Source organism: Cyanistes caeruleus, chromosome 5, assembly GCF_971803275.1.
Source record: "Cyanistes caeruleus chromosome 5, bCyaCae1.hap1.1, whole genome shotgun sequence".
Taxonomy (NCBI): domain Eukaryota; kingdom Metazoa; phylum Chordata; class Aves; order Passeriformes; family Paridae; genus Cyanistes; species Cyanistes caeruleus.
The window spans coordinates 20350011-20372463 of NC_141705.1; the positions used below are offsets into that span (position 1 = coordinate 20350011).

A 22453-nucleotide genomic window follows, 5' to 3' on the forward strand; every position below is an offset into this window, starting at 1 on the left:
TTTGGACAACTTAGATGAATAAACAGCAAAAAAAAAAAAACATTGAGGACTACCTTGAAGATAAAAATAATACAAAATATGGAATATATTACCTAATTTTGGAAAACATTTCAGCTGCAGATTTTGGAAAATATGTCATCATCAATGAAATTTTGATGACCAGTGCAAAAGTCCTTATTCCTAATTACTCAGAAAACGAATGTATCTTTGTATCTGTATTGAATATATTTACATATCTTCCTTATTAAACTGGAAATATCTTGTTTATGCATTCATATACATATAGAATTTGGTCTGATTCTTCCAGGCATTATTGCTGAATTTTCCTAAAATTTTATGCTGTGACTCTCACGTTCATATTGGGCTAGAGTCTTGTGAATAGTAACTAAAACTAAAATATTCCAAATAATATAAAAATAATTGGTCTTTTTAACAGTGACAGCACGTAGGTGAGGCTTGAGACAAAAAATTCTACTTTGATTCAACATATGTATTAATAATTCAAGATTTTCCAATGGCCATTTATTTTCTTTTATTTTTAACTAATCATTTTTATATAGAACACTCTGGTGTATTTTCAATTTATTTAAAATATTTCATCTCAGCAGCAAGATTTTTTTACACTACATAGAAGACATTACTTATGCATCAGTGATTTGCTAATACTATGGTTTCATATTTTGAAAGGTTCATATATGCTTTATTTATCTGTATCTGTGATTTCAGTGGCATTTTGGCAGCTTCCTTTGCAGACAAGCCTCTCTTTGAGCCAGAAAACAAAACAAAGAGAAAGCAAATTTTAAAAATTGTCTCTGTCTAAAACAGCAAATAGAATGGCTCAAGAGGAATTGATTAGCATGGTGAAACAGTGGGCTCTGAGACTTATTTACTATATGTATTCTGTGGAGATTCACTGCAGAGTATCTTGTCTGATACTGTGAAGTGAACTTTTAGTTCAAACTATCTAGAGAGGCTTTGGGATCATTTCCTTCTTTGGAATTTGATCCAAAAGGATCCAATATATTTGCTTCATGATACTTCTTCCAAGGATAGCAAAGTATAAATTTGGAGATGGTAAGGACATTAACTTCTGTGCCCATTTAGGTGAACTAAAATACTGTAAATGACCTGTGAAATAGGTTTATGAAGTCTTTCCTCCATTCTAGGTCTTGTAAGTGCCTGATAACTAGTGTTAAGAAGTGTATTATTTTTCTTTTCTACACATTGAATTATTTAATAATATTCCAGATTCAAGAGAATGATGATGTTCACAACCCAAACATTCAGGTGATTGAGCTTCTAGGATGAAAATGAGGGGTTTGTTTGTTTTAATCCAACTAAAATCTTAAATGAAACTTTATTATCTTTTAGCAAATATAAAGATTTCTCCTACTGAAAGACAGGAGCTGAGAGACACAACACTCTATGAACTAATATCCCTGGAGTAGTTTCAGGCAGCATATTCTCTGCTGAAAACCAAAGAAAACAAAACAAACTCCTCCAGGAAAGACAGGTGTTCCAAATATTTCAGCAAAAGATAATATCACAGAAAATTTTGAGAGAACTTAAGTCAAGAATGTGAAGGTGTGAGTAGTGAACAGTACCAGATAGTATTTTAATGTTAGATTTGACTCGAAGTGTTAAGAAGATTTGAAGGGAAATAGTCAGAAAGAGTAGAGTACTGGAATCTAATGCATTAAGTTCAGAAAAAAACCTACTAGACACACTGAAGTTCTGTTTAATCTTCATGAAAGATATAGGAGAGGCTTCTGTTTTAAGAAAATAGAAAGAGATATGATAAAAATCTTAATTCATGTTGTAATTGTTCTTGGTAAGAGATAATGTTACTTCATCCACTTAATTTTGCAGTACAATAATAGGAGAGCACTTCAGTGTCATAGATGCTTTGTGTTTATAATTTTCAAACAACTGGACATTGAAGTGATAACAAAAATATATTTTTATGAGAAGTCAAAAGAGTATGCTAAAATTATTTTGACTGTCTCTGATGCAGATTCTCATTTTTTCTTGGTTTCTTTATACTCACATTTCAACAGTTAGAAAGAGCTCTTGTGATGCTAAGAATATTGGTAGACAAGTCTTCTAAATTTTATCTAATTTTTCTGAATGAGCTTGTGTTTTGTATTTTGATAAGAAAATTCTCTCATGAGAGAGGACTATATCTTTGAGAGTATCTTGAGAAAGAGGCGTTCTTCAAATTATTGGTTCTTTTCTGGTGATATCCACTGAAATAAAGACATGCCTTTTATTTATTTACTTAGAGACAAGAATTAATATACATTTATTTAATGAATGTAGCTAGGTGAATAAAAATAATTTTGTCCTGCTCAGAAGTCTTTGTTGTGATTCAGAAAGGGAAATTTGGATAACAGGAAACAAAATATATTCAAGAAAAGTACTAAACTTTTAAACTAAACAGGAAAAAGGTATGTTTGAATATTACACTGTGATATCCATAATGTAAAATTAATGATGAAATACTATGCTTGAATAGCAAATCTTAACGTGTAGCCTTGGGCTTAAACAAATAGATATTAGTGGATGAGTATTTCAACTTTACACAGAACAAAAAAAAAAATGTGGTTCTTGTTCATGACCAGAAGAACACTACTACAAAAAAAATTAATAAAAGTGAAGCCAAAATAAATGAAAGTAAGCTAATTTCAGTTCATCACGGGCAATGTCTGCTGTAGAGATGTAATATCAAAACTTTTTTTAAATTTTATTTGTCCTGTCAAAAGTTACAATTCTCACTGCATTTTGCTAAATTAAAAAAAATATAATAAAGATTTCTAATCTTTTAACATGCTACTGTAATACTAATCTCAGGTGTTTCAGTCTACTCGTTGAAAAAATAATGCCTGTTTAATTTAATTTCCTGCCAATTTTATATTAACTACAATGACAGAAGTTTAGAACAGTAGAAATATGTCATTTGAATAGGAAAAAGAGCTGTGTGGGTTGAAACTATTCATGCAGAATAGGAATCATTCATTAGTATTTTGTTTGTCTTCCAACAAGATTCCAGCAATTAAGAATGAATAGAAAGAAAAGGATAATGACATGTTGTATCAGAATTCAAGTGCTAAAGAAACACTTTGAATTTATGTGATCAGTTGATGCATATCTTCTGCCTGTTTTTCAGATCTACCCTATACAAACCCCAGAGTCACTGTGTTAGTCTTGCAAGCAGCTTGACGTTGATTGACTTTCTGAAGCTAACAGTAATTATAATATTATTTCGGCCTGAATCATCACCATTGCTTTTCATGCTGGATACAAACAGAAAATACAGAAATTCCATTGAAACTTAAGAGAAACTTCCTTTACTATTATAGCTGCAAAACTGTAGAGCAGCTTGCTCAAAAAGGCCATGGAGTCTCCATTCTTGAAGATATTAAAAACCTGACTGATCACATCCGTGGGAAAAGTGCTCTAGCTGGCTCTACTTTGAGCAGGAGAGTTGGACTAGATAATCTCCAGCTAGCCCTCAGACCACCTCAAATTCCTGAAAATATCCCATGATATCATACACTGTTAACATGTGGAAAGTCATCTGATTTGAAAGTCAGGAAAAAATAAGAACCTTAATTCCTTCCAGGGTTTGGGTAAGGTCCAAACAAATAATGAACAAACTGTTAGAAATACTTGAAATAGTAAAGCTTGCTTTAGCTTGGTTCTCAGTTTAGGCTAATTTTTTTTATGCTTCTTTAAATGTTAATATACATCTTGGATTGCTTTTTACAGTTGATTAAAATGTTTTCAGTCCTTATGATTTTGAGATGTAGGTATTGTGACCTCAGGAAGGCCTGGAAGTCTTACAATTTTTGTCCAAGTATTAAATAACTAAGATAGCTATACTTTAGTGCATCCACTTTGTACACAGAATAAGTTGAGGAGTAATAGGCTGAGAATGGTTGATGGTTGCAAACTTATCTCTCTAAACAATTAAACATAAAAAGGATTTACTCTGCCACTCTGCTTCTACGGTTCAAATGCACCACCATTTTTGAATGTTTATATTGAACATTGAATGTTTATAATGTTGATAGCAACTGATGCATGGTACAGAAACCATGAAAGAATATAATCCATGAGCAGTGTGATATATCAAGAATCACAATGCAAAACTTAAAACTTTGGGATATGAAAAAAAAATCTCTCTCATAATGGTGAAAAAGCGTCACAGTTAAGCCTTGTGGAGCTGTATGGATATATTGCTTTTCACCAAGTCTATTCAAACTCTGTCCCTAAAGTCCAGCTCCAAAACTTGGGTTCTTCATGTACTGAAAATATTATTTTAGCTTCCAGCTTGGATAAGGGAGAATTATTTAATACAGGTTAAGGTTATAAACTCTGTACCACAGAATAAGTTAATAGAGCTAAATCACTACAGATAGCAAGAAGATCGGCATTGTAGTGTTTTTTGTTCTATGGATGACTGGAAAAGAAACTATGCCATTTAAGAAATATAGTTGATACAAGGAAGAAGTGGAGATTTACCACTAAGGCATAATGCAAAGGTATATTTTTTCTCTGTGATGTGCTCATCTCCAAGATAGACACAACTAGGAAGAACTCCATATGCTGTTCACAGAAAATATGATCTCAGTTTTCAGAGGGCAAAAATTATCAAACCTAGTCTTCTTACTAAACCCACTTCTTACTAAATCTGAATATCCTAAGACCCTACCAAAAGGCTTAAGATTGCTTTTTTACTGGGATGGACAAATTCAACTGTTGTGGTCTTATTTGAGTAAAAGTAACTTTACCATGTTGATACACAGTGGTGGCAGATGCAGCTGTGTTAATTTTGTGCATTGAAAAATTAATAAAGTTAAACATAATCCTCTCCTCTCATATGTAGGTGCCTTAAATTGTCAGCATTTGGAAGTTTCCCATCTCAGTTTTTTCTGAGAAATTACTGATGTAATTTTATAAATGGTAGAACAAAATTTAGTATGTAGTCTGTCTTTGCTTGTTAAAGTGAACCTTATTATCCCTTTTTTCTGCATGGATATAAATACATAAGAAGACTAGCATTTTGCCAATATTTTTTTCTAAATATTAATGCTAGCATTCATCATCTTTCCCTCTTGTTTGTTTCATTAATATACAGTTTTATGTGAAACCTCAACTATTTTACAGATTAGGATATAAACAAAGAATATAAGAAGAAAGTTCTTGGTTTTGGAAGGCGTTTATTGCATTTATAAAAACTAATGCATAAGTAGTATTTCTTATGTATTAGTATTCTAGAGTTCATAACTTTCTTCATAGGGATTTAGACTCAACTTAAATGCTCTTATTAGTAACAATTAAAGGACTAATATGAGTTTCATGACCAGAAACATGTACATGCATATATAGGGTTTATTCAGAGGCAATTTAGGGCAATCCCTTACTTACTGCTGTGTTTTTATCAACTTTATCTCTAAGATGTCCTAGTTTTTATGTGTAAAAACGAGGAGACATAATTCACTTAGCCCAAATATTCAAAGTATATGAAAACTCAGTATCTTTTATAACAGATAGTTCTGCTTTGACACATTTTTATCCAGATTATACTGTCTAAAGTATATGGAAATTTGCATATCAGAGATGATGACATGTGGGAAACTGTCAACTGCAATACAGATATCTACTTTTCTTCTTAAAATTCTTTATATTAGTCTTTAATTCTTTATATTAATCATGGAGTGTTTCTAACTATGCAGGTAACAGACATGCATTATGATCCAAGTCCATTTCTTTTTATTGGAAAAGGATGGGCCATGATGTTATTCCATGAGTCTGGATGCATTCAAAATTTGCAATAGATTTGCCTGAGAATGTCTGGTTGTCAGAGGTAATGCAGTAGAAAGGTCAGAATTCTGATGTTTATACTGAAAGTAGAAGTGTAATAAATCCTGCAAAATAACTATTAACATGCACATCATTCTTTCAGAAAGAATTTTATGACCATTATGTCATTCTCATTGATATTCTGTGGAAAGGGCTGTACTGGCTTTACTGAACTGAATACTCTGTGTTAGTTTTGTGTTAGATAATTCCTATTCAGTACAGCATTTAAGAAAAAAATCAAGATTAACACCCAGATCTGCTAAAAAAACTATTATTAACAACTTGGTAAAAGTACATAAATTTATTTTAGTTTCAAGGATATATAGTGATGTTCTTAGGGAATTTTAAGCCTCAGCTATAAAACAGCCCAGCTTTGCATCTGTCACATCTCTTCCCTACATGCCAATTAGGTAAGGCATATAGCTTTTAAAGAATATGTGAAAATGAACAGGATGCTCCTACATCTTTTACAGCTTGTTCCAAAACTTACTTTAGATAACTTTGCTATGATTCTTGTGGTAGCTACAGATATGATAAAAAGGTGTTCTGTTCTTGTGAACTAGTTAAGACTTATTTCCAAGAATTCAATAAGAAATGGACCATAAAGTTCCAAATATTTGATGGCTTTTTTTTTTTTTTTTTTTTTTTTGTAATTCCTGTTTTAAGTTACATCACTGTTTTTGCAGGAATTGTAGATGATGCAATGTCTTTATGGTGTTGAGGAACAGAGTCAGTGTAGGTAGCTTGGTGAGCAGCTGCAGTGAGAGCTCTGGGTGTTGGGAGCCATAGTCAAGAGGCCATGGACCTCTAACCCTTTGCATAATAAAGGGTGTGGGGTGCCCTGTGCCCATCCAGGTGACCAGACACTCAAAGACACAGCAGCTGAAGAGCCCAACTTCCATGCATTTAGATTGGGAAAGTATAAAAGTTCAGGATTTCCTCAGTTCAGGGTCCTCCTTAGAGGTACCAGCTCGAGCTTATTTACTTTTTTATATGGTTATTGCACCAAGATTAAATCATTTTAAGGACTGGGACATCTGAGACTCTCCTATAGCGAATTTGGGTTTGAGACAGTAAGGAAACCTAATATAACTGTGTGAATTTGATGTGTGTAGATGCCAAAGGGCCTTGCTCCCAGTTCAGCTGGTCTAAATGTGACTGCCAGAATTGTATGATATTCAGGAATAGTCTATGGGATTGTCTAAGTGAATTCAGATCTCTGGGTTCCACAGTTTGTGTCATTGACCCACAACTAAGTAGTAATTGATGCATAATTACAAATTACAACATCTCATTGCATGAAGTTTTGGTCCATCAGTTACAGTAAAGTATTTCTGGTAACTATCACCTGTTTAAATTTTTGATCTACTTGTGCCAGGAAGGTTTAGCATTATATTTTTTGTCCAACCTGTCTATCATCAGCACTAATTACCTTTATAACTTCAAAGTTTTGTACCCTCAAAAGAATTTTCTACCCTCAAAATGAAACTCCACCTACCCCTCTGCTTGTAAACCTGATGTGGACTTCTGTTCTTCAGGGCTTGTGTGAGAGGTTGCAGTTGCTATTTTCTCCCTTCTGGCCTTCATACAGATTTCTATCCTATAGTGATTACAGTTGCAAGTGGGAATGATGTATGCTTATGTCTCATTCTAACATAGAGATTGAAACACATTTTAATCCAAAGGGCAGCACTGTCAGACACCCCATTTTAAAGACAGGAAAACTTGCATGGTGTCTTCATGGAAATGAATCTGATTGTGTTTGTTTCAGAAGGTGCTTTCTAGAACAACAGACATTTTTCTGCAGTTCTCTAGCCTTGTGAACAACAAGTTATTTCAAATGTATCATTAAATTATTTTAAATGAATAATTGCTGCTTGAGTGTAGTTCACATCCTAGGAGAATCCCCTAACGTCTCACTGAAAATCCTGCACATCCTAATCATCCTCTGAAATGTGAAGGATTGACTCTTCCACTTCCTGGGATTCTCATTGGTGCCAGGGTTCAGCATGTAGGCTTCCAGAGCAACAGTAATATCTGTCATTTTGAATGAATACAAATCTCTAACAATCCATGTTTGTACAGTCCCAGTGGAAGCGTGTTGTGTCAGCTGTGCTTGCGGTACTTTAAAGGCTTTATTAAGTCAGTTGGCAACACACCCTGTCTCCAGGCACCGGCTTTTATGGCAAAGGACCTAAGAGACTTTTTTGTCCCTTTCCTTTTTTTTTTTTTTTTTTTTTCTTTTCCCCCCCTCCTTTCTCATGCTAACTAGCTGTCAGAAACACAGGTAGTGAGTTTATAGAAGTCTTATGGGTGTGTCGATATGTTTGCAATACCCACAATATAGTTTGCAGATGAGCATTTTTACCCACCCACACAATCTTACACACACGTGTGCACACACTGTCAAGTACCTTCATGCAGTCTGATATTAATTCTGATCAACTTATTACAACTTAGAAAAACTGTGCAAAATTTATAAAGAATAATAACCAGCTTTCTTAGCCCATGTAGCAATTTGGAAGGAGGCTACAATAAACTGTGGGAAGGTTCTGGACCTTGTATTACAGTAAAATTCCATGCATACTCAGTCCAGTGGCCTTTTATGTAAGAACTGTACTTTCTGTTTGCTTTAATGTAGACAAAATTGTTTAATTGGTAAATGTTAAAATATGAGTTTGCTTAAGTCATGTTTTGAGAATCAGATGTTCAAAGACTGAACTTTCCAGTGACATTCAGAATCTTTTCTCTTGCAGCCGTTTCGTAGAGTGACGTTTTCTGTTGTGAGTCAGCCTCAGGACCCGCATCAAGGGTCATTGCAGAGTTGCTATGACAGCGGTCTGGAGGAGTCAGAAACACCAAGCAGTAAGAGTTCATCAGGGCCAAGACTGGGTGCCCTTCCACTCCCAGAGGACAACTACGAAAGGACTACGCCGGATGGCAGTGTTGGTGAGGCAGAGCATATGGAAAATGGTAGGGGCAAACACAACATTCACACACATAATCTCACTAGCAAGTGATACTAAGTAGACTTTTGAAAGGTCAGTCCAAAACCATAAATAAATATATTAAATAATTAATATTACAGTTATTTGGTTTTAAAGTTTGTTAAAATGCAGATATACAAAATAATGGAACATAACACTGCTAATTATAACAGCACTTTCTATTTTTTTCATGACTTAAAATGTATACTGCAGAAGCAGTTAAAACACTGAAAAAAAAAATTATTAGTAGAGGTGTGGGGAAATGGTAATTGAATAAAATTACATACTTTTCATTTTAGATAAAAGACCATAAAGGACATATATATTCATTTCCGTCCATTTTTGACTCAAAACCTACTTAGAAAATTTCCCAGAATGTAATAGATACAGCATCAGGAAAAGAAAAGAGCATTTTAAAACCACACTCTAGACAATTCTCTTTTCCTAAAAAACATTGTATAGATTGTTTCCAAAATAAAACCCAATGTCAAGTCCATTCTTCATTTTTCAGAATAGAAGAACATTACTTTCCTTTTCTTCACACTTTATTTTGTACAGTACTTTTACAACATCTCATTTAAGTTTGGGGTCCATTTATGTAGAAGGGGAAAATTTTAAATACTTATTTATTCCATAGTAATTTTCCTATTATTAAAAACCAAAAATGTTAATATAAGTCTCAGGTTAGGTTCTGTTTTTCTTTCTGTTTAAAACTATTCAGGATTAAAAAACCAAAAATACTTATTCATTTTGAAATGTACTTTATAAAACATGAATATTTCACTGTTTTCCATGTTTTGGCCTTGATCTAAAGTTTTATGAAGTCAGAGACTGACTTCATTGTAATTTGATTTGCCCGTAAACAAGAAAATAAATTAATATACGTCAAAGTATACAGATTTTTGATAACCTAAGAAATAATGGGTTTTCTAATTCAATTGTAATCAGTGGGTACATGCAAGAAGGGTGGTGTGTTTTTTTGTTATAGAATGAATTAATTAGTTTGGCTAAGTGCATGTTAGTTTTTCAGAGATTACAAAACAGAATAATTGTTCTTGGGGTTTTGTCTTATCTAAGTTAGACATGTCAACCCATTAAAACTATGTTACTTTTCATGGTAAGATACTTCCAAATCTAGTATATATTACTGAAGAATGGCTACAGCAGTCTACATATTATTAAGATGTATATCCCAATAGCAAAAAATTAATTCACTAAAAAGGAAGATAGTATTATCCCTCTAAAGATATATTAGGTTATGTATGTTTATACATTTGCATTTATATATTCTCCTTGGTTGTTTATATGAATATATTTGTTTACATTTCATATTTCTGGGGATGTGGTAGGGGGAAAAAGTGATAATGGTATTACTGGAAAAAATGTCAGAAAAAAAAGCTTATAGAGTTTGTACCTAAATTGGGCTGATTATTTTATTGTCTGTTTTGTAGTGAGATTTTGTGATTAGGATAATTAAATTATTTGTAAATTCCCTTGGACATCCAACAATGAAAAGAATTTGTAGACATGAAATTCAGAGTTCAAAAAGTATTTTTACATGGGATATGCCTGATCCATGCTGGAGAAACTGTAGAATCACAAATGAATATAAATTTTAATGTATTTGGTAGCAAATAAAAAAGAAAATCACACTAACTGAAGTGCATTTGAAAATGAAAAGCACCTAATCAATGTCATAAGTTAAAGCAAATTAGTTTAGGTTTTCGTATTGAAGTAAAAAACTTGGCATTGCATTCTAATAACTAAAATATTTTAGATTTTTTTTTAATTGTTTATTTTATATTTGGTAGGATAAAATTTATGGATTTGGTTTTGAAAATAGTATTCTAAAGTTGATAGATAGATAGATAGATAGATAGATAGATAGATAGATAGAGGTAGATATACATTAGTTCGTTGTAAACAAAAAAAAAAATCTCCAGTAGAAACTTTTGTTTGGGACATGCATAGAATCAGGATTTCCCTCCTCCTTTAAAAACCTTGAACACATACCTTTAAAAGATCGGTGATATTGTAGTGAAAATTATACTCTACAGACTTCTAGATTTTGCTGCCACATTTTAAAGACAAGATTTCAACACTGACATGCCAACTACCTCCAGAAATTTCTCCAGAAATTAACATTAATCTATAAATACTGATGGAACAGGATGGAATGTACTTTTGTTCCTTCACACATGTGATGCCTGATATTTGAGTGAGAGTTTTCTGTCATATGATTCTTGAGTCCACTTGTATTTTAACTATTGCATTGTTGAAATTCTGATTATGTAGTTTTCAATATTAATGGATCATTCTGACAGAAATAGAATTTAAATTTAAGTCTGTCAAGCATTCATTTGTCACATTTAATTGGAATCTAGGTAATCTGCAGTGTTTGGCTATGTTAGGTTCTAATCAGGATTTATACTGGATTTTTATGAAGATTTTCCATAGAAACAGCATTTTGGAAGTGATTTTGGTTAAAAATTTTTGCTTCAAATATTTACCATTTAATTTCAATTGGTGTGAAACAATACAGTTATAACTAATTGTTTTGGATTTCCTTTCATTTTAGAATTTAAAATAAGAATCTCCAGCACAGCATATGAAACCTTCCAATATGTTTCCTTCTTATTTTTTCAAGCCCAGATGACTAAGTAATCTTTATAGTTAAGGCAAATTTAAGAAGCTTCAGTTCACAGGCAGATTATATAGGAAATTCAGCTTTCTATTTGCTGTTAGGAGCTTCTTTAAATTTTCTCAGTTGAGAATAAAACACTGGAAAACTGGAAAAAAGGGGTAAGGGCGTTGATTTTCTTAGAATATGGTGTACATTGCCCACCAGCCTACTGACTGTCAGATGTAGATTGAAGTTTTATTCTGCTGATTAGCTGTGGTGTCAGATGTGGGAGAAAAAAAAAAAAAGAAAGAAAAAAAGAAATGTTAGCAGATTGACTGTGAAAATTCAGTATACAAAGATCTTGTTAATTAGTAAAATCTGCAGAACCAAAAGTAACTTCTGAGTTAATTTATCCCTTGCCCTTGGAGCTTTCCTTACAAGGAAATTCTGCTCATATGTGCAGCCTTCTCTGATTTTGCTGTTAGAATTGTACTGTCTTAATGTAAATTGCACAATAATTTTCTGAAGAACATTTCCATTACATACACATTTGTATATCAAGGGCAAATACATTACCATGCTAAATTAGTTTCCTGGTCTTTTGTCATAGCTTTCTAGTTCTGACCATGCCTAATATGACATCTCAAAAGAAAATTTAAGAAACTCTGTGACAGAAACTTCCAGAATTACCTCTCCTCCTGACCCTAACAGTTTATAGTCAGCATGTGATTTTCTAAATAATAATAATAGTAGTAGTACTAAAAACCCACTAATTTACCACAAGCCAAGTTACTGGCCTGAAGGATGTCTTTCAACAGCAAAATCCTCTGAAGGCTACCAAAATTGTTTGGTTTTGTTTATTTTTAACTCGTATTTAACTGTTCCAGTGACTATTCATTTTTTCATAATGAGAAGGACCATGAAAGCATTCCATTTTAGTTTTTAAATGTTATGGATTGTTATGTTTCCTTATAATTTTATTTTCCTTGGAATTATAAATCTTTCTAGAATATATTTCTTGTAGCAAAGGTAGGGATATCTGGACATGTACTCTCACAATTTGAGAAATGGACAAGACAGTCTTTTCATACTAATTCCTATGTTATTAATTACAGATATGATCTTTAAGCAGAGCTTTCATTGTTCTGTTTCATTTCCCTTCACCTGGTTCTATTAGGTCTATCTCAGATTTCTTGCAGCTCTCAGAAATACTTAATTATATTCCTTCTCCCTACCCCTGATTTCTGCATATCTACAGTTTATTTATGCATGTAGTGGCCTAATCAGTTTTGTTTCTTGTTTAATTTAGCTAGAAGACCTATAGTGGTGTAACTGCAGCACTGCAGGTTATGGCTTGTATGATCTTCCCTCGAGATTTGTATCCAGGCAGTCCTAATTAAACTGTTTGCCACACCTGAGATACCTGCCTTCTAGCTCAGGTACTTCTACATGAACATGTCTTTGATCTGCAGCACAGAATTTTAAGTTAGCCCATGTTTCAGTATCAAATAGGGTTGGAGAAGAGCAGTCATCTCTGTGAAAGAAGGAATAAAAATGAATGGTTTACAGCTTCCATTTTTGCAGGGGGAAATGGAGTAAAGAAAGATTAAGTGGCATGTCTGAAGTCACAGATAAAGTAAGGAGTAGAGCTTAAAAAGGAGCTCAGAATTTTTGTGATTCAGTTACTTGACTCCCACAAAGAAATCAGTAGATAAATTACTCTCTGACTGACACATGAAGAAATAAAAGCCAGGGAAGAGAAGTGCATTACCTCGGTTGAAACAGTCTGATAACATGCTCTGTTTTCAATGACAATTTTAGATTTAGGTTGCAAGTGTCAAAGTTCCACCCTCAGTATAGAGAAGGGGTTCATGATGTATGAAATGAAGGCTTGAAAATGTGAATTTTGACAATTAATAAATGTAATTAATTTTATCTATAAGAACATTCTCTCACATTTACTTGTGAAACAGATTCTTAATCCTTTTTCTGGACCAAAGTGTGAAGAAAAGAATCTATTAATTTAGAGAACCTGTGTTTACAGAATCTATTTTCCTTTAGCTTTTTGTAGGGCAAATGACACAGCTTAATGTTCTTGAGGACTTAACTGCACTTATTGTATAATGACAAACAGACACACATTGACTTATTTCAGAGAATGACTGCATTTTTGCAGTTTCCAATATTTTCAAATGTTCCTTCCTCTTGAATTCAGGTCCTAAAATTTCATGAGAGGAATTTTGTTTTAAAATTGTGTCCCAGAAATATTGATGTAAGTAGCCCATCTGAGAGGGTGAGTCAGTAAAGGATTTCAGTGTAGTGATTAGACACTAACGGCTCCTTTTTTGTTTGGTTGGTTTCTTTTTATTCTGTCATGGCTTCCACATCTACTTTTTCTTAAATATCACCCTGCATGCATGAACCTAAAATACAAGAAAGTGCTGCAAAAATTATTATATAATGCAAATACAGAAGAATTCTTATCCTTGTTTCTGATGAATCCTAACCTATAATTAGGTACATGATGAATTTTGGATTCTGTAACACTAGCAACATACATGGGTAATGTTTTGGAACACATACATATTCAGTGATAAATTATATCTTGAACAAGTTTGTTTTTTTTTTTTTTGAGAATACATTATTTTGATAAGATCTTGAAAAGACATTTTATAAGAGGAAGAAAAAAAGCCCAGCTTGTAAGACAGAAGACAAACTGTGCAGGAGTCCCTGATACACTAGTGCAGTCTTATATAAGGCAGAGAACCTGGCTGGGAAGAACATTGGCTGCTTTTCTCCTTGATTTTTTTTTCATTTGTAATCTTTTAATGTGTTCCTTTAGATGACCCTACCCCATATGTCTATGAATTTTTTCAACAGAAGAATAAATTTGATAGCCTTTACGCACATTAATATTTTACATTTCAAAACTATATTGTGCCTGTTCTTTAAGAGTTATATTTTGAAGTGTTATGTATATATCCTTGTAATAGAAATGAGGGAAAGATATTTTATGTTAAACTAGTGCTGATACATATTTTTTACATATACATTTGCTTTATTAACTCAATAATTTAGCACACAAAGTTGAGAAATTATTTTAGGTTGTCCACTGTATATCATTGCACTAAGGTTTATTGTATATTAACTACTATTCTACGTTTATATTGTACTTCAAATGCACAGTGCATAAAATAAAAAAGCCCCAAATATACGCCAAATACGATTGGAAAAAGCTCTCATTGAAGACAACAGAATAGCATTTTTCAATACCTTCTCTATTTTCTTGACTGTCCAGACAAATATCAACAACTTCTATGTTCTGCTCATGAAGTGTACCTCAGTTTGCTGTGAATGGTTTTCTGCTTGATCAGGATTTTAACTGCTCAGAGAACATATGCTTGGATCTGCTGGAATCAAAGGAATGCTTATTTCTATATTGGAAATCCACCCCCACACATTGGTAGCAAAACAAATTGTTCAGCACTTTTCTGATTTTCTGAATAGAATTGTATGTCTCTTCCTGTTCTCACTGTTGCTTTCTCATTGTATTTGTTCTAGCTCCTTTTGTGCTGCAGAGTGAATAGCATATGCCTCTTTTCTGAAAAATCATGAGTTCTTCCTCCACTCCTGATTTCTGTATCCTGCTCTTAAAAAGAAAATACACACAGTAATAAATGTTCACCACTGTTAAAAATAGCCTATTGATAACAGATAACTTGAAATGCAATGTACTAAAACTTTGATTTCTTTTATTATCCCTTAAAAAGGAAATCTATGTTTACATTCCATCAGTTTTTAGCCTGTAAGGTGAAAGTGGAGTAAAACTTTGGATTTTTAAAGAACAATACCTGCAGTTCTATCTGTTAGGATGAAGCAGTGAGGGAAGAGTTTGTATGTGCATGTGGGTGTGCACACTTGTACACATCTCAGTGAGTCAGTTCTCACTGCAAATACTCATGAGATCAAGACAGTTGCAGTTATATAACCTGCCTCATCTATGAATTTCAAATCAATTCACTGAGGTGGATATGAACGAACTATACTGACAAGTGGAGAACTAAATGATCAGAAAGTAAAGCAGTATGTCCATTGTCATGCTGTGAATTGATCCAAACATTGTGTACCCCTCAAAAAGTAATAATTTGAACATCAACTTCAAGCTTGATTAAGGTTTTGCAACTGACTTAGTGAAGTTAGGCTTTTGTCCAAGTCTTCCGTGCCAGCTGCTAGCTCAGGCAGCCTCCCACTGATGCAGATTGCAGAACTCCCTTTGATACTGTCGCAGTCCTCAATGTAGATGGAAGGCAAAATGCATTCCAGAATTTACAGACTCAAGGAAGAACAGACATCTGGTTTATGAATGGAATATTTAGCAACCTTTGCATCCAAGGCAGGCTCTTTCCTGAAAAAAATCTAATGCTAAGATTCAACGGAAATTTATTTTTCCTCTGTTCCAATGAGCCCTTTCAAGATACTCTATTTCCCAGTTGGCTGTATTTAATGACAGATTCTTCAGTTTCCTGGACAACATTAGATCTTCCTATCCCTTCAAATCTTCAAGTATAATGAAGATCCAAAACAAGTACTTTATAAGGCTATTTAATCTTGATTTCAGTGGAAAATACTTCTTCCTCTATATATGAGAAATCTAAGCAAGGTATAAGGTCAGACCAAAGATCATCTGATGGCCAAAATAAGGTGCTCAGGGAAAAGTATAGCAGGACAAATAAGCTGATTTGTTTTCAAAGTAATCTTCTATACATCTGCAGTAGGGAATTCTGATTCCCCTGGGCCATATAATGTGCATTTAGTATATCTATGGATTTACATGTTAAAATTTGTCCGGTTTCCATTGCATGCAACTATTAATATCTCTTTTTTCCCAATGAGGGTTTTCAAAGTGATTGTGTGTCCCCTTAGTCTTGGATTAGACAAAGGAAAAATAAACTTCTGACCTGTAAAGGAACAGCAGATAGGAATTTTTTAATGAGACTGTGTTGATTTGTACCCATACTAAAATTTACTGTTATATAAGAAGGCCTTTATTCAGTTGTTATTGCAAATGGTTTAAACCCCAAAGATTGAAGGGAAGTGTGTTTATCTCTTATGTATTTTAGCAAATACACTAACTTTAGTATGCCAAAATCTACAGACTGGTATTTAAAGGAATTAGAACCTCCAGTGTGATATGTGTCATCTGTAGTTGTGAAAATTCTATTTTATATTTATATTGTATAACTGATTTTCAGACAAATGGAACAACTTCTATGATGACAAGAGGATTTAAATGAAAACATAATATGAATTCGATATTTAAGTATTTCTGAATATTACTACAGTATCACCTATATTGCTTTTTTTGCCTCAACAGCAACACAGCATTTCATGTGAATGCCAACTTGAATGTCTTGAATAAGTAAAAAAAAAATCATGGCATATACTAGAACAAGATATACATTAGAATTTTTAAAAAATTGCTTCAATTTATTAATACAGTAACTTAATATTTCAGGAGTTCTTGACTTGTTTTGAGCAAGGAACAACAATAACAACAAAACCCCCACTACCAAAAAAACCCAGGGGTTTTATGCTCCAACACAATTTTTGTGCACAGATAAAAGTAAAAGAAAATACAGCATTTATTATGTAAGAAAATGTATTTTAGTAATCATTATTTTATAAGGTATTTTTTGTCGGTTTTTTTCCCTGTAAACTAGAGTAATAAATTCTGTTAATATTAATTGCAAATCTTTTATTGTAGATAACTTGCCATTCATGTTTAAAAGAGCTGTCCATCCTTATACAGCTTTTAGGAAAGGACAAAAACATTTCTCAGTAAATAAAGTTTATAAAGATTGTTTTGATGGATTATTCAGATCTGTACTTTTCTCTAACATCTAAAATAGGAAATTAAGTCACAAATGTAAACTTATGTTTGGATAATAGGAAAGGTAAAATGTAAAGGCAGTGAAGGAAAAACAGTATTGATAATTAATTTGTTTTGATTATTGGGTGCTTTCTTGCTATCATACTAGTCCATACTAGCTTCCCCAACTTGCTGGTTTTAACATGTTTTTTAGCTATATCTAAGGAACAAATCAGCCCTGAAGTGCCCTGCAGGGGGACTTGTTCTTTTACAAAGCAATCTGCATTATTTCATCAGAAAGGGAAGAAAAATCAAAGTGCATCATACCTAAAATTGTATGTAAACAAGACATAGGAGTGTCTCCCTCCAAAGTGTTTGCTTTCTCCCTCTATGGTTTTATGGCAGATTTATTTTCTTGATCCATGGATTTTTCTGTCTTTTTCTGAAATGGTAATAGTGCTATAAAGACCAGTATTGTCCATGGAAAGAATTCTGGGAAAAGGCTTTTTAAATTAAATCTCATTAATTCAAAAAGTGTGTGGTATTTGTGTCCTGCTGTCCTACTGTCTTTAAATTATTTCAGCTGCACAGTCAGTGGTTTTCTTATGTAGTTTCTCTGTTCAAATTAATTCATATACTCTTTGAAGAGGAGAATAGGTCCCTTTTTGGGGCAGTGTAATGATATTCGCATCATCATGAGATATTAAAGTAACATTATCAGTGGAATATGACATTGCAAACTTTTATTACAAAGAGAAGGCCAAGAGAGCTGATGTAATTTTATCTTCTACTGTTAGTCAATAACAGAAACTTCTATTCTCTGAGTGGAGAATAGAAACCTCTTAGTTTTCTTTAACAAAATCTTTGAGAGATAAACTTATATATGCATGGAATGGGTTAGGGTTAGGGTTACTTTTTAATATCTCTCAATGTCTAATTCTATCAACAGTGGCCATCATTCCCTGCTACTGAATTAGAAAATTTGTTCCAACATTCTTTTAATATTATGCTATGTATTGCAATAATATTATGTGAATTATTGTAATATATCAGTAGATTTGACAGCTCTGGAATTATGCTTGTTCTAGGTATCTTATACACAGCCATTATTCAAGTGTGTGAGAGAGTAGTAAGATAGTTAACTTTGTTTGTTTTATAGGTTTCTGGTGGTTTCCAGGGCTAAGGGGGCTAAACAGACAAAAGTGGAATAATTTGTAACTTATGGTTATATGGTAACTTACACATGCTGATTTTTAAAATACAAGAAATCTATTTCAGTTGTGTTTGAGGATCTGATTCAATGCCCTGCAGCATATACTGTAGTTAATGAAGTTTAATTATTTAGTTAAATTATTTTTGGTAAAAAAAAAGGTGGTCAAAGGTTAATTATCTGTACAAAAAGTTTTCATGTTTATTGAAGGCTTGTAATAACATGATAAAAAACATTTTATACAGACACCTAAAGCATGTAAGAAAAAATTTGAACAGTCCTGTAGAACTAAAAAAATGGTGACTGATCCATTTGACAATATACAAGGAACCTGCACAGTATGACTCAGGAGTCATGGAATCTGCCTGGATGACTCACACCCTTCCTGAAGCCCTCTCTCCAATGCGGTGTTGTACAGAAGTACAGCGAAGAGGCAGAGGAGAGAAACAGCATGGACTTTGCTTCTACTCTTAGCATGCTCCAGATAGCCCTTTCATATTCTAGCAATTATTATGGGCCTGAGAAAAGCTGTAAGAAAAATGAGGTTTAATAATTTTGACACCATACTATCTTTTATTTTTCTTGGAAGAAATTCTAAAATAATATATTCTACCTATAGTTCTTTACTTGGATGACACCAAGGATGAAGGCTAAAGGGTGATAGGAAAAAAATCAAATTTAAGTTACACTGAAATGTCTTTATGTTTTTTTTTTCATTCAGCGTGAGGGAGTCAACAGCAGTGTGTAAGGAGTATGAATAGAATTGGTTTTTCCCAGCCATATTTTCCTCCTATACTGGAAATGGTCATGTCCGCAGAATTAAACTTGGGGAAATAACAGTGGCATAAGAAGCTGGCTCACAGAGAATGATGAAGCAAAATAGTTGTGAGTCAAAGAGGAATACATCCTAGATTTTATAAATGACAATACAGAGGACAGGCTCTATACTGCCACAGCACACCGTTCCTAACAAAGGATGTTGCTTAGAGGCATAGCTCACTTGCCAGGAGCATAGATATGGAAACCTGAGACACAGTCAGATCTAATCTCACAAATAGTAATGGGAAAATGCAGAAAAACCCAAGATGCCCCCAAAGGCTTAGATAAGTGAATATTTTTCTCTTGCTTTTCGCTTCAAAGGAAACAATTGCCTTTAGCTTTTCGCAGGTAGAGTCCCACATGCTGTTGTTCATGGTATGAATTTTAAATAGAAAAATTTTTCCCAAACATAAAGAAAGACCTTATCCTGAAGTTTCTTGATAAATGCTATAAAGAATATTATGTTCATTGAGGAATTTAAGGAATTTATAAAACTAAAATATTCTCTCTACTGCCCCTCCTGTCTAGTACTGTTGTATTTTCTGTCATATGGAACAGACATTCAGTAGGCTCTTTTTCAGAAGGGCCTAAGCAAACAAACTGTACTGACAAGACAAATTTGTTTATTACTGCGAAGATAAATAGTAAAAGAATTGAATCAAGTTCAGTTCAGTAGTGATAGAAAGTCATTACTCTCAGGTGACAGTTAACTGGCTGGTATAAAATGAGTTAGCACTTTGAGAATATTGCCTACTGGAGAGCTGCTCTCGCTCCCACAAGCATTAACTAGCATCCTGTTGAGACTGTCAGCTCAGGAAAGAGGAGAGCAAAGAACAACTAAGGTAAAAGGATCTGATACAAAGTCCATCAGTCTTTGGATAGCAATGGCTGCCAAGTGCTACTTTTTGGGCTGGCTCTGTCTGCTCACAGCCTGGTACTTCCTGTCAGCACTACATTTACGTGGACAGAGGAAATCCACCTAGGGTTGAACTTCAGCAGTGGATTAAGATAGTTTCACACATAATTATAGTGAAGGACACTAGTCATGGCCTAAGCTTCAAAACAGAATTGATTCCTATATTTCTTAGCACTTATATTAATCTAAGTGTTCTTACCTACACTAGTTCAGATCACCTCACTGTAAAGAGTTGTTTAGTAATACTACAATATGAAATGCTTACTGTCACCTCCTAGAAAGCAATAGTACTTTACAATATTGTAACGCAGGAGTGCTTGTGCTCTATTAGCTGAAAATAACACTAGTTGTTCTTTGTGAAGGGTGGAAAACAGAATTAAAAAATTTTTCTACTGTCTAGATTTTCAACCAATTCTAATCTCCTGCCAAAAAAAATGTTTTTTTCAAAATTTTACTATACAGATTTACTATTTGCTCTCACAAATATTTCTTGAAACTCTCTTGTTAAGTGAATTTCACAGTTCCTTGATTACCTCTTCAAAAAAATAACTCCATCATTTCCAATTATACAAATTCACATATAAATTCACACAAGTGTATACAATATAGTTTCCAAAGAGATCTTGAAAGAGAAACTGAATATATAGAAAATACATTAAAATTGCCTTTTAAAGTGTTTTTTGTTTCATTGGTTCTGGGTTGTTTTTTTTTTTTTCCTATATTCACTGACAAAACTTGGAGAGCAAAGAGTCTCTGTTATGCCTCATAATTTGGTGTCAAAATCTTAAAATGCTTTGAGCACTGAGAAAACATTGTGGGATTTTCTTGCATCATCTTTTTTACTAGTAATCACAAAGGGATTATCGGTTTGCAACAATTAAACAAACTCATTTAGACAGCCTAGATCTGAGTTATTCTTGCCTTGCTATATCTCACACAGGACTAAAATTTCTTTAGCATAATGCTACAATAGCTGCTTCTTTTTCCAGAGGAACTACACTCCAAAAAAGGGATAAAATATTTGAGCATACAGTATTTCGGAGATACTGTTATAACAAAATAGATTAAAAATTCATTCACATTACTATAACTGTGTAAAGAAAGGATTTACAACCATTATAAACAGCTAAATACAGTTCAGTCCTTAAGGCCCTATATTTTGCAAATGCTCTTCACTTAACTGGCACTTTATACTGAGACATCATGAAAACAGTGCAAGTAGAATATGTTCAACCAGACATCCCATAATTTACGAGTTTCAAATGACAAGATTGTAACTAATGCTATCAGTAAGGGTATAGAATTGCAGTAAATATCTAAACCTGTTATATTTTATGCTTATGGATTCCAGACACTTTGGATCAAACACTGTATGCTTCAACACATTGCCTAAATCCTAGATGTCTCAAGATGCTCATACATATAATAGAATATCACTGCCAGAATTGATTGAAAGCCCCCATAAGAAAAACAGACATTAGATTGACCTCAAAGCAAAATACAAACATATACAAATTTCTGATAGTTTTTATTTAACTTCACATATTTTTATATCTCTTTTCCATATTTCTGTGCTTCATTCATAGCCTCTGAAGGTTGTATCTTTTTGTATAACTTTCTCCTAACTTTCATAAACATGACTTTAGAAAAATAATAAAGTTGGGTAAGCTGGTACTTCTATGTGTGCAAAAAAGACACTCCCCTGGGAAGCAGAGAAGAAAAATATGTATGAAGCTGAAATGATTAATGAAGATAATTATAATTTTTTTTACTATAAAATAATGTAATATTTCTATACAGACTCCTTATATTTTTTATTTGTCTTATTTATGCATACAGTCAGCTACAAGATAATGTGACATTTTCTCTTTTAGCATTATATTAAATGCTGCTGACCTTAGTGAGAGTTGTGATGTTTTGTGACATGAAATATCTGACAAAATATACAAATAAATGTGCCTTTCCAACCTCTGATCCCTAAGCAAATTGTAAAATTATTTTTAAGTAAAGCACATAAAGATCTATTTATTTAGATTTTCTTCACTTTTCTAGTAGGTAAGAGTTTTCACAAAAGTTTTAGTGTATTTCTTACTCTCTGACATCTAAACTTGAATAGCCTTTGAAATCTTTGCATTTGCTACTATAGCTAACTAGAGAGAACTAT

The 22453-nt window shown here is 33.1% G+C and overlaps 1 protein-coding gene across 6 annotated transcripts in view; it reads left to right on the forward strand.

Moving 5' to 3' along the window:
- Window positions 1-22453, forward strand: part of PCDH7 (protocadherin 7) — a 264206-nt gene that overhangs the window by 113484 nt on the left and 128269 nt on the right. For 2 of the 6 annotated variants that reach the window (XM_086888875.1, XM_086888877.1), the window contains one exon: window positions 8622-8838. The exons of 1 other annotated variant lie outside the window; for it this stretch is intronic. In XM_086888875.1, the coding sequence (XP_086745001.1) occupies window positions 8622-8838 (217 nt within the window). The remainder of the gene's footprint in view (window positions 1-8621; window positions 8839-22453) is intronic. 3 more of the 6 variants (XM_086888876.1, XM_086888878.1, XM_086888880.1) reach the window with 2 other exon arrangements.